Source organism: Sodiomyces alcalophilus (assembly GCF_042370955.1).
Source record: "Sodiomyces alcalophilus JCM 7366 unplaced genomic scaffold ACRALscaffold_7, whole genome shotgun sequence".
Taxonomy (NCBI): Eukaryota; Fungi; Ascomycota; class Sordariomycetes; order Glomerellales; family Plectosphaerellaceae; genus Sodiomyces; species Sodiomyces alcalophilus.
This window is the reverse complement of record NW_027263538.1, coordinates 2,652,443-2,667,944: the sequence shown is the minus strand read 5'-3', so window position 1 is coordinate 2,667,944 and position 15,502 is coordinate 2,652,443. Positions and strand designations below refer to the sequence as shown.

The window sequence follows — 15,502 nt, the reverse complement described above, 5'->3', positions numbered from 1 at the left end:
ACCACTCACTTGACTTGCTAGACGAACAATATGATTGGATGAATAACCCGCTTTATGTATCTGAGTGGGTCATGCAAGGGTTACTTCGTAGGTAGGGTAGGTATTTCAGCTTGAGCTTGTTCATTGGGAATGACGTTACCGTAGTATACTTGTGTGTCTGATGTTAAACTTGCCCGCTAAAAAAAGCAAGAACGCAGCTGAATTGTTTCCCATTGCTTCTGTTCCGTTCCCGTTACCTACTTTAGGCCTCAATACTCGCTGTAATTAGTACCTCGCTTGTACCTTACGCGGGTTCGTCGAACACGTTCTCCACTTATTTGAGCAGTCTCATCTCCCCACGTCCCGTCGTCATCGTTCCGTCGTTCTTCAATGCTTCAATCGTGAAGTGAATCCATTCCTTCTTCCAATCCTCGAATTTCCGCTCCCCTCGCGCCATCTCGAGGAAGCATTTGACGACCGATACCAACAGTAGTAGAACAACTCGACCAGATCAATCCCGCCATATACAGTACGCCATCTGCAGCCGCCGTTGCGGGCATCCTCCAACACCTTGTTCGGCGCCACCCGCAGCCATGGCAAGCTTCCAGAACCTATACAGTAAAAGGAAGCTCGAGCCGGGATTTGATTCCAACTTTGCTGTTGACTATGTGATTCCCTACCAGATCCCCGAAGAAGGTCGGTCGAACCTTGACTACTCATCTCCCCAGGCCCCTCGCCCGTAGAGGTCGGTTCACTTACCCTCGTCTGTAAAACAGGAAAAGCCGAGGCCGAAGCCGGCTTCGTCCAGCTCATCGAGGCTCTCTTCAAGGTAGGCCTTACTACCGAGGTCCGCAATGGAAAAGACCGCTCCCTCCTCGTCTTCGTCAAGGTCGCTTCCGAGAAGGTTCTCAGCGACCAGGTCTACCGATCTCGTCTCAGTGACTGGCTCAACGGCGCGCGCACCGCTGGTCCGGACAAGGACATCTCCAACTCGTTTCGCGATGAGCCCGTATCGGAGGCCGAGCGGCTGCGGGTCGTCTACCTCCTCATCACAAAGTCCAAGGACGAAGGCGGTGCCGGTATCACCCCGGGTTCCGGTATCTGGAAAAACGTCGACTCCATCTTCCCCCTTCACAACCACGCCTTCAACCGAAACTGGATCCAGAAGATGAGCACCAAGTATCTTATCGACGACGCCGACCTGAATGAGATCCGGGACAGTTTCGGAGAAAACGTCGCCTTCTACTTTGCCTTCATGCAGTCCTACTTCAAGTTTCTCGTCTTTCCCGCCGCCGCGGGCTTCGCCACCTATTCACTGCTCGGGCAATTCTCCTGGCTGTACGCTTTCTTCATCTCGTTGTGGTCTGTCGTGTTCTTCGAGTTCTGGAAGAGAAAAGAGGTCGATTTGGCCATACAGTGGGGCGTCCGCGGCGTGTCCAACATCCAGCATCCGAGACCACAGTTCGAGTTTGAACACGAAGCCGAGGACCCGGTCACGGGAGAGATCGTAAAGGTCTACTCACCCTTCAAGCGGCTCGGCACTCAGCTGCTCCAGATTCCCTTCGCCCTGGCTTGCATCTTGGTGCTGGGGACGCTCATAGCAACGTGCAATTCGCTGGAGATCTTCATTACCGAAGTATACGATGGGCCGTTTAAGCAGTATCTGGTAAGAACACCTTTTTCCTCGGTCCGTCTGCTTTTTGCCAGTTGATGCTCATCGAAATGTAGACATTCTTGCCTACCGTCATCTTGGTGGTCATGACCCCTACCTTCTCCACCGTGTTGCAAGCCTTTGCAGAGCGCCTGACGCAAATGGAGAACTATGAGACGGTCGACGGTGAGTCTCGTGCTGTCTTGCTCTCGTCACTCACGACGTTTCTGTCCGTCCATTACTGACAAGTTGGAACAGCTCACCACGCTGCATTGGCCCAGAAGCAGTTTGTGCTCAACTTCATCGTCTCCTACATGGCCTTGTTCTTCACTGCCTTCATTTATATCCCCTTTGGAAACTTGCTGGTCCCGTACCTGGACTTCTGGAGAGCCGCGGCGCAAAAGTTGACGCCCAGGGATAAGGCGTTTGCGACGCAAGAGTTTGTCATTAACCCGGCGCGCATCAGCAACCAGATGTTCTACTTCACCGTCACTGCGCAAGTTGTCAACCTCCTGACCGAAACGGTGCTGCCATACGTCAAGCGCAAGGTTCTCAACGAGGCAAAGGAAGTGCAGTCCAAGATTACCAACAGCGGCCAGGAAAAGAAAACCGGTGACCCCCCGGAGGAGGAAGCGTTTTTGAACCGTGTGCGGAGTGAGGTGGAGCTCGAGACGTACGACGTGACGAGCGACTACCGGGAGATGGTCATCCAGTTTGGGTACTTGTCGCTCTTCTCCGTGGCCTGGCCGCTCACGGCGTGCTGTTTCCTGGTCAACAACTGGGTGGAACTTCGGTCGGACGCGGTCAAGATTGCCATCACCAGCCGGCGGCCCATCCCATGGCGGGCCGACTCGATCGGTCCGTGGCTGAACGCCCTCGGGTTCCTTTCCTGGCTCGGGACGCTGACGAGCGCCGCCATTGTGTCGCTCTGCAGCAGCAAGGATCCCCAGGATGCCGCCGGTTCGCTGACGGACCACAAGGGATGGGCGGTGCTGCTCAGCGTTTTCCTGGCGGAGCATTTCTACCTGGCCGTGCAGATGGCCGTCCGGGTCGTCATGAGCAAGATGGACAGCCCCGGTGTCCAAAAGGAGAGAAAGGAGCGGTTCTTGATGAAGAAGAAGTTTCTCCAGGAGAACCTCAACCAGGAAGTGGACGAGAAGGCTGCGGCTCCAGGCATCGCCAAGACGGACGAGATTACGAGAGCAGTGCTGGAAGAGGAGGCTCGGCAGGCATCTATTCGGGGGCAGGGGCTTGCGGATGAAATGTGAGTGGTTCCGGAGGTCTGCGCCGCGTTCCTCGTTCCAAACCTTGCCACGGCTGCCCTGTGCCGTTGAATGACTACGCAGCTAATCGTGTCACTAACCCGCTATCTTCTTATCCCTAGGTTCTGGCAACGCCAACGTGGACTCGATGACACCGTCCAGATTGGACGCAACTTGATCGCCCAGGTGGGATAATTTGACGAGCAGGATCATCAGGACGGCGACGAAGTATTCATGATATCAGAGTTTTCACGGAGACATGAATTTGCAGAGAGAAGTGGATGGCTTTTCTGTGAGGGGGCCGCCATGGGAAGTGAAAAAGAGCCTGCCACGGCCTGCTTACTAAGGGCAGCCGCATCGTATCAGTCACGAGAAATGATGATAGTGACCAAGTCAAACAGTCAAACATTTCACATCCCTCTCGCTTCCTTGCCCTGCGCCGCTACTCGAGCAAGGTCACAAGACTATGTATAGACGTCATGCTGGAGGTGCTGCCAGTGAAGAACAGGTAAACGTCCTCCCCTCTCTACATAACCACGTGTACAAAAGACGAAAACGGAAGTTGCTAGACGTATGTCGGGAGAAGTGCATCTGTTCGGCGAGCCGGGGAGTTATACCTAGGTACTTGGGAGTATTATGGCGAAGCAGCGAGCTGGCCCACGTGGGACGTTTTACAGGGTGAGGGTATTCCGACGGGCCAATCGCGCCAATCGTCGGCTCAGCTGTGAAGCAGCTATGGCAGGTGTCGGTAAGTACAGTGACGACACAAAGCTGTCGAGCAAATGTACTTACAACTCCATGCTAATACACAGGCGTAGGCGGTACATTTGCTCGACATTTGTGTCGACTTACTGTACCTAGAATTTAATCGGAATAACCTCGCCCGATTTCTCTTGGCCTGGGTGCTGTGCCACCATCTGTGCTCCCTCAACAGTCGGCCCCTCTGGTCCAAAGACCGTTATGGCGTTTTCCAGTGAGGCCAACGCGGCTGAAATCAACCAATGAAGCGCTGTCTCGATGGCATCCGATTCAATCATGACCATCCGTGGAAGGCCCCGGGTTTTTTTTTTGGCAACCCGTTGCTTCACCGTTGCCTAAACAGCGATGAATGGGTCAGGTGTTACATGCATCTCTCCAAGACTGACACTTTGAAGCTTGACGACTGAAACGGATGGATCTATTGTCGACCGAGGCCGCGAAGCGAAGCGCGTCACGTTACACCAGGCAATCTGTCCCTGTCCCGACTGTTTTCTTTGCATCTCGCAATGTCGCTCCCGATTCACCCGTCATCACTCTGCTGCAACTTCAACGGCTACGTACTTTAAGAGTCAAGACTAAATTCATAGGGCACAAGAAATACCATGTATTCACTGGAGACGCCCCTGAAGTAGTACGATAGCTCCTAGCCGCCGGCAACACTGCGACATACCTACGGTGTAGGCACCCAGGCACGGCGGAATACAGGCTGCAGCTGTATTGGTTTACTAAGTACAGGCTCACCCCTCTCTTGCTATTGTTACTAGGTACATACCTTCTCACCAACTTCCACACGTATTGTGCCGTACTTGCGTTACCTCACTAGCAGCTACCAAAGATACGTATACCTTGCTTTACCTACCTACACCGGGGACTCTGCACCTTATCTGTGACCTACAGCTCTCCTCCTTGGCACTCCATTCGGAATACACGAGGGTTCCCTCCTCCTGCATCCCAGAGGATCCAGCCCCCCTTTGTGTTGCTGGTTCAGCTGCTCCTGGTTAACTAGTGCTCACGTTGCTACACACATACTTGGGCCATTCTTTATGTTCTTCTTCCTCTTGTTCCCTTGGCTGCGCCTATTTGCTGCGGCATGCAGTCAGTATTGGGTATCGGGGCACTGGATGGGAGCCCTGTCATATTCTCACCCGAGTCCTTGGTCTTTGTCTTGCCACACTCGTCCAGTTATCATTGTCAACTGCCCATCGTTACCGTTCTATTCATTCCGTCATAGCACACCTAGACTACTCCCATCCTAATTCAACCACGTCAAACAAACAAAAAATACCCGTCATTCGTCCTTCCCCCTCACCCTTGTTTCTGATATCACAGCTTTCAGTCATATCTCGCTCTAGGTACCTTGGTCTTCGGCCCCTTCGCCGAGGACACTATCCCGCACCTGTCCAAGGCTGAAGGGAGATCCGTGCCTCTCGTATCACATCGAGGTTGAGTCGACGAGAACTGCTGGGCATTCCCCTCGCCGCCTCCTGCCTCCACGACCTGCATGTCTGGGATGGAGGTCATCAACGAGCTGGTCCTTACTCCCTTCCAGGAGATCGTGCAGCAGGCAAGCATCGCTCGCGACAATGCGAATGCCGATGAAAACAAGGACATGCTCTCCGAGAGCCAGAAACTCATTCGGGGCGCCGAGCGCATTCTTAAAATCGTTGAGCCCATGTGCACTAGGCTGTGGGAAGACTATGGTCACAACTTCATTGACGCTCTCAAGGAGAACGGTAACTCACTTTCTTTTCGTCTTCTTTTCAATGCGACTGACCGTCGAGAACCCACCGGCCCTTGGCGGCATCCGTCTGACTTGCAAAACTCGTTCTAGATGACATCGCTTCGTACAGGTCACGGCTCCATGACCTGCTGTGGGACTTTGAGGACTTTGTCGAGACCGACGAGTTTGACCAGGCCAAGTATGTCGAGCTCCAGGGGCTTTGCAAAAAGGCCGGCCTCGACATTGCTGAGATTCTTAAGAGGATGAAGCTACGGCCCGTCGTCAGGGACCATCGACCACTGCCCAACGAAGACCGCCGGCGTGCCATCTGGGACGAACCCAAGACCCCGGCCTCTGCCAGCACAGTCCGCCCACTACTTATCACCCCGTCGCCACCTCCGGATGTTTATAAGGGTCTTAATATTCACACAGTGCGACAGGACCGATACTCATCTCAGTTCGAGCATGTGCCTGCACTCGAAGCCGATTCGTGTCCCGACGAAACAACGACGGAACCCCCCTCCACCTCTCCCGAGATACCACCTTCCCCTATCCCTCCACCACCTCCTCCGCCAGCCGCCGACCCTTGGGATCTGAAGTCTGCACCTGCTACCGTCGATCCGGATGGAGACGTGGCCGAGGGGAGCCCGGGGCGACGTTCGCCCGTACCCCCCTCGCCTAGCGATTCATCCCACGACATTATACCCCAACATAGCCCCAGAAACGAAAGAAGGGCGACATTTCCAGTGCCGCCTCGCCGCCTAGACGTTGGAGTAGACTACCTTTGTGATGAAGAGCTTCATCGTCAGACCGTGGTGTCTCCTGAACCGGGCACCAGCCCCCCAGATGGCCCTAGAAAGGTAATGTCTCTCGAACGGGGTCCTCGTGCCTGGCGTCCCAGGTCGTCTACTCTTGAAGTCCCTCCTCAGATAGACCCGAGCAGTCACAGGATGGTCTCGTCGCCGCTGCCCGTGTCCGCCACGATACTGCCGAGTCAAGCAAACCGCGCCTATTCCATTGCCGAGTCCGATCACTCCAACTCGACCAGGCAACGATCGAGAGCATCCATTCAGAGCTCCGTGTTTGACGAGACGCGTAACGAAAGGGAAGGCTCGGCCAGTCCCGCCTTGATGGAACACCGTGGGTCGGCACACTCGTTCCCCGAGAACCCCGACTCCATCACCGGCGGTGGCGGCAGCGGCGACGGCAACCACAGAGCCAGTGGGAGCCGCGACGGTCACTCGAGTCCGTTGAACCGGACGTCCACGATTCCCCCCAACTTCCCGCCCGGAGTTGAGGACGGTATTGAGGCAGTTCGGGTGCATAATGACAGAGACGGCTTGATTCCTGTCGACGAAGGTTCATCAGCCCCTGCCACAATCATGGCGACCAGGACCATCCGGCGGCCGGATTTTCGAGACTGCAGCATTGGGTCGAAAAGCTCCTTTTACTTGTACAAGGGTTTCTGTGAAGGAGCCAGGAGCATCCTGCGAGGCGAGGCCGGTGTCAAGAAATCCAAGAAGCCGGTGAGTTGTTTCCCCCCGTAGAGATAGAGATACCTTGGCCTTGGCCACATTTCACGTTACCCCCTTCGTCCAAGTTACCTGAACCAAGCTTAATTGACAACCCCGCACAGGGTTTGGGAGGTAGCCTGGCTGTAGCTCGATGCCTGTTTTGCTTGTACGATTTGGACTTTGGCAAGGTCGAGATGGACCTCAAGGGCGACGGTAGGTTGTACTCGGGAGTCGCCGATGTCCCCCCCTTTCTTCTCTCTTTGCGTCGCTCTACACCCCCGACCGAGCAACTCGGTGGAATCGAGCTGATGATCCCCCAGACCAAGGGGGCCACACACTCCAGGGCGTCTCCTACCGAATGCGCTTTCTCCAGAAAAGTCATATCAGCACCAAGCGCAACGACGAGTTCCTCTACGGCTGTGTCTTCTGCGTGCACTCGGGGCGCACCCTCGAGGACTGCGATGCGACAGTCTTCTTCTCGGCCAAGCAGCTCTTCAAACACCTCGCGCGGCACCCGCGGCCTCTTCCCGAGGTACCAGGCATCACCGTCGTGGAGGAGGCCACCGTTCCGCCCGAGCTCACCAACAACTTCGATCTCCATTTCAAGCGGCCTCCCCTGCCTTCTCCGCTGGAGGACATGCGCGACGAGATAGCGCAGCTTCCGACAGCGACGGTGACCAAGACGATCAAGAAGATGTACGGCATGCGGCTGCTCGGCGACCAGACGCCGGTGCACGAGCTGGCGGAGGGGGCCCGCATTTCGGGCGTCGAGTTCAAGGCCAAGTACCGCGGGGAGTGGGTCACGGCGTGGCACGACGGGGAACAGGCCAGCGTGCCCTTTGACCTCGTCCGTCTGGATCCGCCCTCTAGGTCGGAGGTGCCCCTGAGCGCCATGGGCCACACCATGGCGACGGCGCGGTGGAAATTTGCGCCCAAGTCCAAGGATGAAGGGGACTGGCTCAAGTTTGAGAAGGGGGAGTTGATTACCAACATTAGCTGTACGTCCTTGACCTTTGCCTGCGTTTTATTCCCCCTACCCAGTTCTCTCCACGATGAATGCCAAAGATGGACAGCTGACATGGTGTCAGGGCTCCACATCGACCATTGGTGCTGGTCTGGGATGAACAGCAAGGGGAAATGGGGCATCTTCCCGCAGGCGTTCATCGAACCCAACACGCTGAAGGAGCTGAGCCAATCGAACCGGCCGGGAAGTATTTCCGACGAGCGACGGCGGGCTAGACTAATGTCGATTCTCAAGGGGTCCGGGAGGTGATGTTTGTCAAGTCCGGTAATGAGTGGGCATGTTTGTTCTGTTTTCCTTTTCATTTGTTCTCGTTTCTTTCCGTTTTACCCCTGTCCTTTCTATTTTCGTTCCCCGTTGATGATATCCCAGCTTTATAATGCGTGTAATGTGAACAACACTTGGTATAGAAGGTTGGAGGCAAGTGAGGGTCTTATAAGCCGGTTGCACTGTATTCCCTTCTATACCCCTTGTACGAGTTGCTTTTGTCCTGGTTTTTCTTCGTTTCTTCGTCATTGTTTATCTGTAGATACCTTTTGAACTTAAAGAATGGAGCATTACGGCATGACTTACTGGTAAGATTACTCTTTGGGGGGAAGATTATATCGACGACGACTGTTCGATGCACTTAGTCACCGAACCAGACCGAGAGGCCAAACAGACGGTAAATACTCGGTGACCAGAAGCGAGTTCGGCTCCGGGATTAGCCGAACTTCTCCGGCGAGACGAGCTACCCCGCGATACGTTATTGTGTGGTCGCATGTGGGTCAGCGGGGCACCCGGTGGGGAAGCAACGGACTAATGAGCAGCGAGACGATTGTCAATTGCCAGTGTTTCTAGCTTGCCCTCGGCATCCCTTCTCTACTGAGTACACTACGTAGTCCATTGGTATCTCCAGCAGTATCGGGGCACCGGGACTTTCTAACGAGCAGATCCCATTCTACTATGTCCCTTAGCTTCTCCGAGCTTGAGGTCATTTGCTGAACAATAGCATTCCCGAATCCACCGGACCCATTTTCCCCTTTTCTTCCCCTTGTTTGTTCCACTCATTTAAGCGTCGTCCCTTGGACCGGTTTTGCTTCGATTTACGTCTCTACTCCCTCCTTCTCTGGTTTTCTAGCTTGGGTGCACTGATTCTGGCTTTCGATACTGCATCTTTTCGGGGCAGGAACGACGGATAGATACCATCGAGAAATCAGTGGCGGCACAGAACGACAGCAGGCGAACCATACGACAGACGCGACAATGGCCCTCAAGGGAGAAGAGGTGGCCAAGCACAACAATGCCAAGTCGTGCTGGGTCGTTATCCATGTGAGTGGCCAGCGCTGGCCAGCGCTGCCTTTGACTCTTATCTGCTCCGGGCTTGGATTGACCGCAACCTATGCTATGTAGGGCAAAGCCTATGACGTGACGGAGTTCCTACCGGGTATGCGACCCCTCTCATGAAGTCCTCTCTCTTCCCTATTAGGATCCAATTTCTTACCCGTCCCACGTCAGAACACCCCGGCGGCCAGAAGATCATCCTCAAATATGCGGTACGGGCCTCTTTCGCCACTACTCCTCCTAGATTTGGGATAAACAGTTGAGACTCATTCTGAATGGACAAACAATACAGGGCAAGGACGCCACGGAGGAATTCGAACCTATCCACCCACCCGACACACTCGACAAGTACCTCGACAAGTCAAAACACTTGGGACCCGTGGACATGGCTTCGGTTGTGGTGGAGACCAAAGAGGAGGACCCGGACGAGGCTGAACGACAGGAGCGCATTGCGCAGAAACCGCTGCTGTCCCAGTGCTACAACTTGATGGACTTTGAGGCGGTGGCGCGGCGGGTGATGAAGAAGACAGCCTGGGGTTACTACTCGAGCGCGGCCGACGATGAGATTGTACGCCATTTACATTTTTTTTCCCTTTGCCTTTTCTGTCTCGTCGTGGACACGGATATTCCAGGATGAATGGCTGACATGTCATTTTGACACACGGACAGACGATGCGAGAGAACCATTCGGCATTCCACCGGATCTGGTTCCGGCCCAAGATCCTGGTGGACGTGGAGAAGGTGGATTTCAGTACGACCATGTTAGGGGCAAAAGTAGACATACCGTTTTACGTCACGGCGACGGCGCTGGGCAAGCTGGGTCACCCAGAGGGTGAGGTCGTCCTGACACGGGCGTCGGCGAAGCATAATGTGATCCAGATGATCCCGACGCTGGCGTCATGCTCGTTCGACGAAATGATGGACGCGGCGACGGCGGACCAGGTGCAGTGGCTCCAGCTGTACGTCAACAAGGACCGGAAGATTACCGAGAAGATTGTGCGGCACGCCGAGGCGCGGGGGTGCAAGGGCCTGTTCATCACGGTGGATGCGCCACAACTGGGACGGCGGGAGAAGGACATGCGCAGCAAATTCACGGACCCGGGATCCAACGTACAGTCGGGCCAGGCGACGGACACGAGCCAGGGGGCGGCGCGGGCCATCTCGTCGTTTATCGACCCGTCGCTGTCGTGGAAGGACATTCCGTGGTTCCAGTCGATTACCAAGATGCCCATCATCCTCAAGGGGGTGCAGCGGGTGGAGGACGTGCTCAAGGCGATCGAGGCCGGGGTGCAGGGCGTGGTGCTGTCGAACCACGGCGGGCGGCAGCTGGACTTTGCGCGCAGCGGGGTGGAGGTCCTGGCGGAGACAATGGCGGTGCTGCGGGAACAGGGGTTGGAGGACAAGCTGGAGGTGTACATTGACGGTGGGGTGCGGCGGGCGACGGACATCATCAAGGCGCTGTGCCTCGGGGCGCGCGGGGTGGGGATCGGGCGGCCGTTCCTGTACGCGATGAGCGGGTACGGGTTCGAGGGCGTGGACCGGGCGATGCAGCTGCTCAAGGACGAGATGGAGATGAACATGCGGCTCATCGGGTGCACGCGGGTGTCGGAGCTCAACGCTTCGCTCCTGGACACGCGGAGTCTCTTCCACCACGGCAACGGCACGCCGAACGACAGCCTTTCAGGGGCGGTGTATGACCCGCTGGCAACGCCGACGCAGAGGCCCAAGCCGCCCAAGTCGTCCAAGCTCTGAGGAGGGGTTGTGTGCAGAGGTATTGGATTTCTTTATGGTAGACCAGGTCTTTTTCAATCATGATTCCAAGATCAAGTGGCCTCTGCAGATGCCAAGCTGGTGGGGGTCAGACAGGGCCATGCAGGCAGAGTACCGGTATCCCGCATGGGCCCTGTCCGGTATCCCGCAAGCGCCTATCCCTTTTAGGAAGGTTCACCGAGCCCGATTAAGTCACCCCGAAGTCCGGTACATACACATTATAGGATAGATCATAGCGTATAAGTAACTTTTAGTACCTAGTCACTGATATTAGCTGATAAGGTACATACAAGATACATTGCTGTTATTTTATGATGTACCGTAGGAGTAAAGTATCTATAAAGTATCTTCTTACTAAATTTGGCCGGGACAGTACCTTAAAGATACATGGTCTATTCTCCACAAATATAGCGGGGCACTCAAGGTATCTCACAGGTACCCTACCACGTAATTTAGCTGAAAAGGTACTTTAAAGGTACATATAAATCAATTAGCGCATGCGGGATACCGGACAGGGCCTATGCGGGATACCGGTGCTCATGCAGGCAACCCCATTTTGACGTCTCGATGCATCTTTTGACGCAATTGATGCATGCGGGGGCGGGGCCGGGGTTGGTCTTCAATGCATGGTGGTAATGTATCATGTCGTCAATGCAATGGTTTCATGTTGCGAGCTTGTGACGGAATCCGGTGGTTGACAAGTGGGTGATCTGGCGAAACGTGAGGTGAGCGAGGGCCGAGATGGTGAAGGGATCTGAAGAGTGTTGATTTAGTCGGTGATAACGTTGTGATGTTCGAGAAGCGGCGACCAGCGGTATTCGGTATTGGAAATACTACTAAGTACATACGATACCTTGATAGGTGTGGCGCCCTCGACGAGCCATAAGGTAGAGTAGTCTCGAGGCGAGTGACCAAGTCCCTTTCTAAGCCACAGAAACAACGTAATATGCCTGGATACTTTGTTACTTTACATTCGCCAGCGGTGCGGACCTCCACGTTCCAGAGGTCAGGTGCGGGTGTACTAAGTAAGAGGACACGAATAAGGTGGTCGCGACCGACCATCGCCTCTTTCCTTGGCGGCCAGTTTATCCCCGCCCTCCCTCTTTTGCCGCCATCGGTCTTGAGTCGTCGTTTGCCTCTCAGTCGTCGTTTGCCTCTCCTCTTTTCTTTTCCTTCCCCTGGCTCTTATTATCCCCGTTCAAGATCATCCTTCTATTCTAGAAACGTTAGTTTATTATACTTACGACCTTACGACCCCTCCCATCGAATACGTCCCACATGTCAGACTTCGAACCGCCTCCAGGGCCACCCCCGCCTGAACTCCCACCTGGATGGACCGCGCGCTGGAACGACCAGTACAAGGCTTGGTAAGGGGAATATCCTGCTCTGTCCCGATTACTGCGAATCGACTTGACTGACATTGTGACGTCACGCAGGTTTTACGTCAACCTTCACACCAAGAAATCGCAATGGGAAAAGCCCACCGAGCCGGCGCAACCCCCTCCACCCGCCGAGGAGGGACCGCCCAGCGGCCCGCCTCCGGAGTATGCCGCTCGACCCGGTGACGATCCCGCCGCCGCCCCGGCCGACGTCAAGCAGAACCCCTATCCTAATGCCGCAGCCGCCGCCGCCGCCTCCTCCCCCAGCCCGATCCCGAGCCAGGGCCAAGCCAGCGGTAGCACCTCAGCCCCGCCACCACAAGATGGCCACCGCGCCGGACACTTCCCCGACCAGCTCCCGCCCCGTCCGCAGGGTTCCAAGTCGGGCAGTTTCGTGGGTAAACTGCTGGGCAAGGTCAAGGGCAGCGGTGCGCAGTCGCCTTCATATTCCGCTCCACCCGGCGCCGCCGCTGCCGCCGCGCGCAATTATGGCTCCCCGATGCCCGGGCCAGGTTACGGTCCCCCGCCGCCCGGTCAGTACGGAGGTCATATGCCCCCTCCCCAGCCCGGCTACGGCGGTTATGGCTACGGGGGCCCGCCCCAACAGGGGTACGGCTACCACCAGGGGCCCGGCTACGGCGGGCCGCCCATGCACCAACCTGGCCCGTACGCTGGATACCAGCAGCCGGTCGGTAGGAGGCGCGGCGGCGGTGGCATGGGTGCTGCGGGCGGCATGATGCTCGGTGCGGGTGCCGGTATGCTCGGTGGCGCCATGTTGGCTAGCGGATATCATGCTGCCCAGGATAATGCGTACGAGGAAGGTTACGGTAAGTTGACCACCTCCCTCTTTGCCCCATCCCATCTTTGGTCTACCTCGATATCAATCTCACGATGGAATGGCTGACTGATTGTGTTCTCTGTAGAGGATGGTATGGAGCAGGGTGGCGGTGATGACTTTGGCGGCGATGACTTTGGCGGTGGCGACTTTGATATGTAGACGCCTCTGACCTGGACATGGCGGCATGCACGGCGTCTATATACACATCTTCCAAGGCATCTCTTTTCGGCATATATGTTCATCTTTTGTACTTAACGACTTTGGCGCCACGCTCTTGCTTTCCGCTATACCTTCAGTACTCGCCATGGGCGACGGATTTCGTTTTTTGCCGATCTACTTTTTGGAGGCACCGCTGTCATCGTGGTTCGATAGCGCTTGACGGTCTGACCGTTTCGAAGCAAATTGGGATTTCTATATCGTGGTTGCAACGCCCGAGGGTGGGTGTTGAGGCCGAGTCCATATCTCAGTTAATAGTAACGTAGAATGGAAGCTCACGCACGCACTATCATGTCCCTCCTTCGACTTGTAACATGCCCAGCGTTAGCACCTTTGCAACATTGCGTGGACCTTATCATACTCATCATGCGGGGAAGCTGTTGGAAAATCACAGGTCACCATTCGCCTTTTTAGCTTCTGTAATGCGCGACGTGAAATCCAACACCTCGTCGCGTTTTATTTCCATCCCATAAGCATTTTGCCAATTTGCTCCTGGCAAGCAAAAGAATTCTCCTTTCCAAACACCTCTTCCGCATAGAAAGATTCGAATAGACACCGTGTCGCTCTGGGCCTAGCATCATCTCCTCCGTCCCTCGTTCTTACGACCGCTGTTCCCGCTTGTTCCGCTGCCGGACGCAGCGCCGGTCCCAGAACCAGCCAGGAACGACGCAACGTCGAATCCGCCCATGGGATTGGCGCCTGCACCGCCCCCACCACCAAGAATGTTGTTCATCGGGTTGGCGCGCTGGCGCTCCTCAAACTCGGCGCGCAATTCGGGATCCACTGCGACGCTTGCTTAGCATATCATCCACGATGAATGATATATAAAAGAAACGAAACAAAGCAGAGGGAGGCGGTAGTGGTCAATGACATACTGTTATTAAGTAGGTAAGGCATGCCGAAGAAGAGGGCCATGGTACCTAGACCCATGAGAATCATAGGGTTCTTGAGAATGATGTTGATGAGGGAGACTATTATCACCAGCGTTAGCAGCTGGAACCGACGACAGGACAGTGGAACACAAATAGTTCGAGACACACGAGGGGGGGGGGGGGGGGGAGACATACACTTGCTCCGCTCCACAAAATACCCCTTCGCCCCGGCAACGCGCACCTCGAACCCCTTCCCCGTCTCAAAGTCGACAAGGCGGAGCGCCTCGCCGCGATTATCCCAGACATTGCCGCGGAAAGTCTCCCAGGCCGCCAGGGAGCCGTCGGCGGCCACGTCGAGGCGCAGGGGGACGAAGCTGTGGGTCTTGGAGTGGACGTGGACGAGGTAGGACCCCGGGACGGAGACGTTGCGAAAGACAAAGGTGTTGGACGGCGAGAGGAGGGCGGTGTGGGCTTCGCCTGTGCTGATGAGCGTCGCGTGCGTTGTCGGTGGGAGCGCGGACGGGTTGCCCAGAGACGGAGGGGATGGGGGGACGGAGAGGGTGAGTGATGTTGTTGTTGCTGCTGTTGATTTCTCGAGGGCTGCGGCCCCTAGGGTGAGGAGCGGCAGGAGGAGAAGGGATTTGAGATTCATCTTGGCCCAGGGGGTTGGTGAGTGTGTCGTTGGAGCTGGGCTGGGAGGGTCGTGGTGCTGAATGATCGGACGCTGGGATTATGAATGATGATGCAGCGGCAGACGGAACGGTGACATTGGATGTGGCCAATCGGCCAATCAGATTACTGAGTGGGCTTACCACCCAAGTACCTCAGTACCTAGGTATTTCTACGACAGACGCCTCTACATTAGACGCGTCCTCAAAAAATACGTGGTTAATTTGTGAGTTCCTCTTTATTTTCGCATATTCGTAGTGTAAAGAAGATAGGAATACAGTAGGTATCCTGACCTGCGCAAAAAAATAACAAACTGGTTAGAGTGAATCTGTCCAACCACGAACCAAAAAGGACTGAGAACACCAAAAAAGAAATGCTGACAGGAGTGGGATTTGAACCCACGAGGGTTGCCCCACCAGGAAACGTGCTAAGGTGACCTTAACCTGGCGCCATAACCAACTCGGCCATCCTGCCATTGCTGATCAACTACGGCTTCATTTCCTACTCATGTTCCTCTCCGATTTCATTC

General features: G+C 55.5%; 5 protein-coding genes and 1 non-coding gene across 6 annotated transcripts; 4 read left to right on the top strand and 2 right to left on the bottom strand.

Moving 5' to 3' along the window:
* Positions 1-572: 572 nt before the first annotated feature.
* On the top strand, positions 573-3,087 carry ACRALDRAFT_2110446 (uncharacterized protein; the record flags this gene model as incomplete). Its single annotated transcript, XM_071023475.1, has 5 exons — positions 573-675; positions 756-1,645; positions 1,708-1,816; positions 1,889-2,894; positions 3,015-3,087. The coding sequence occupies 5 exons, from the start codon at positions 573-575 to the stop codon at positions 3,085-3,087; spliced, it is 2,181 nt and encodes a 726-aa protein (XP_070872806.1).
* A 2,065-nt stretch (positions 3,088-5,152) lies between these two features.
* Positions 5,153-8,158, top strand: ACRALDRAFT_2029534 (uncharacterized protein; the record flags this gene model as incomplete). Its single annotated transcript, XM_071020594.1, has 5 exons — positions 5,153-5,384; positions 5,483-6,897; positions 7,008-7,098; positions 7,206-7,883; positions 7,974-8,158. 5 exons carry the CDS (start codon positions 5,153-5,155, stop codon positions 8,156-8,158), a joined length of 2,601 nt encoding a protein of 866 aa, XP_070872805.1.
* Positions 8,159-8,776: 618 nt separating this feature from the next.
* Positions 8,777-11,538, top strand: ACRALDRAFT_1043979 (uncharacterized protein). The gene is made up of 5 exons (XM_071015333.1): positions 8,777-9,217; positions 9,299-9,332; positions 9,404-9,441; positions 9,522-9,797; positions 9,899-11,538. The coding sequence occupies exons 1-5, from the start codon at positions 9,152-9,154 to the stop codon at positions 10,979-10,981; spliced, it is 1,497 nt and encodes a 498-aa protein (XP_070872804.1). The 5' UTR covers positions 8,777-9,151; the 3' UTR covers positions 10,982-11,538.
* Positions 11,539-12,277: 739 nt separating this feature from the next.
* ACRALDRAFT_1071823 (uncharacterized protein) lies at positions 12,278-13,375 on the top strand (the record flags this gene model as incomplete). Its single annotated transcript, XM_071017899.1, has 3 exons — positions 12,278-12,366; positions 12,436-13,205; positions 13,302-13,375. 3 exons carry the CDS (start codon positions 12,278-12,280, stop codon positions 13,373-13,375), a joined length of 933 nt encoding a protein of 310 aa, XP_070872803.1.
* Positions 13,376-14,009: 634 nt separating this feature from the next.
* Positions 14,010-14,956, bottom strand: ACRALDRAFT_1071824 (uncharacterized protein; the record flags this gene model as incomplete). Its single annotated transcript, XM_071017900.1, has 3 exons — positions 14,010-14,215; positions 14,308-14,403; positions 14,500-14,956. The coding sequence occupies 3 exons, from the start codon at positions 14,954-14,956 to the stop codon at positions 14,010-14,012; spliced, it is 759 nt and encodes a 252-aa protein (XP_070872802.1).
* A 394-nt stretch (positions 14,957-15,350) lies between these two features.
* On the bottom strand, positions 15,351-15,447 carry ACRALDRAFT_t236. Its single transcript has one exon. It is a non-coding gene; the product is annotated as a tRNA-Leu (tRNA).
* Positions 15,448-15,502: the final 55 nt, after the last annotated feature.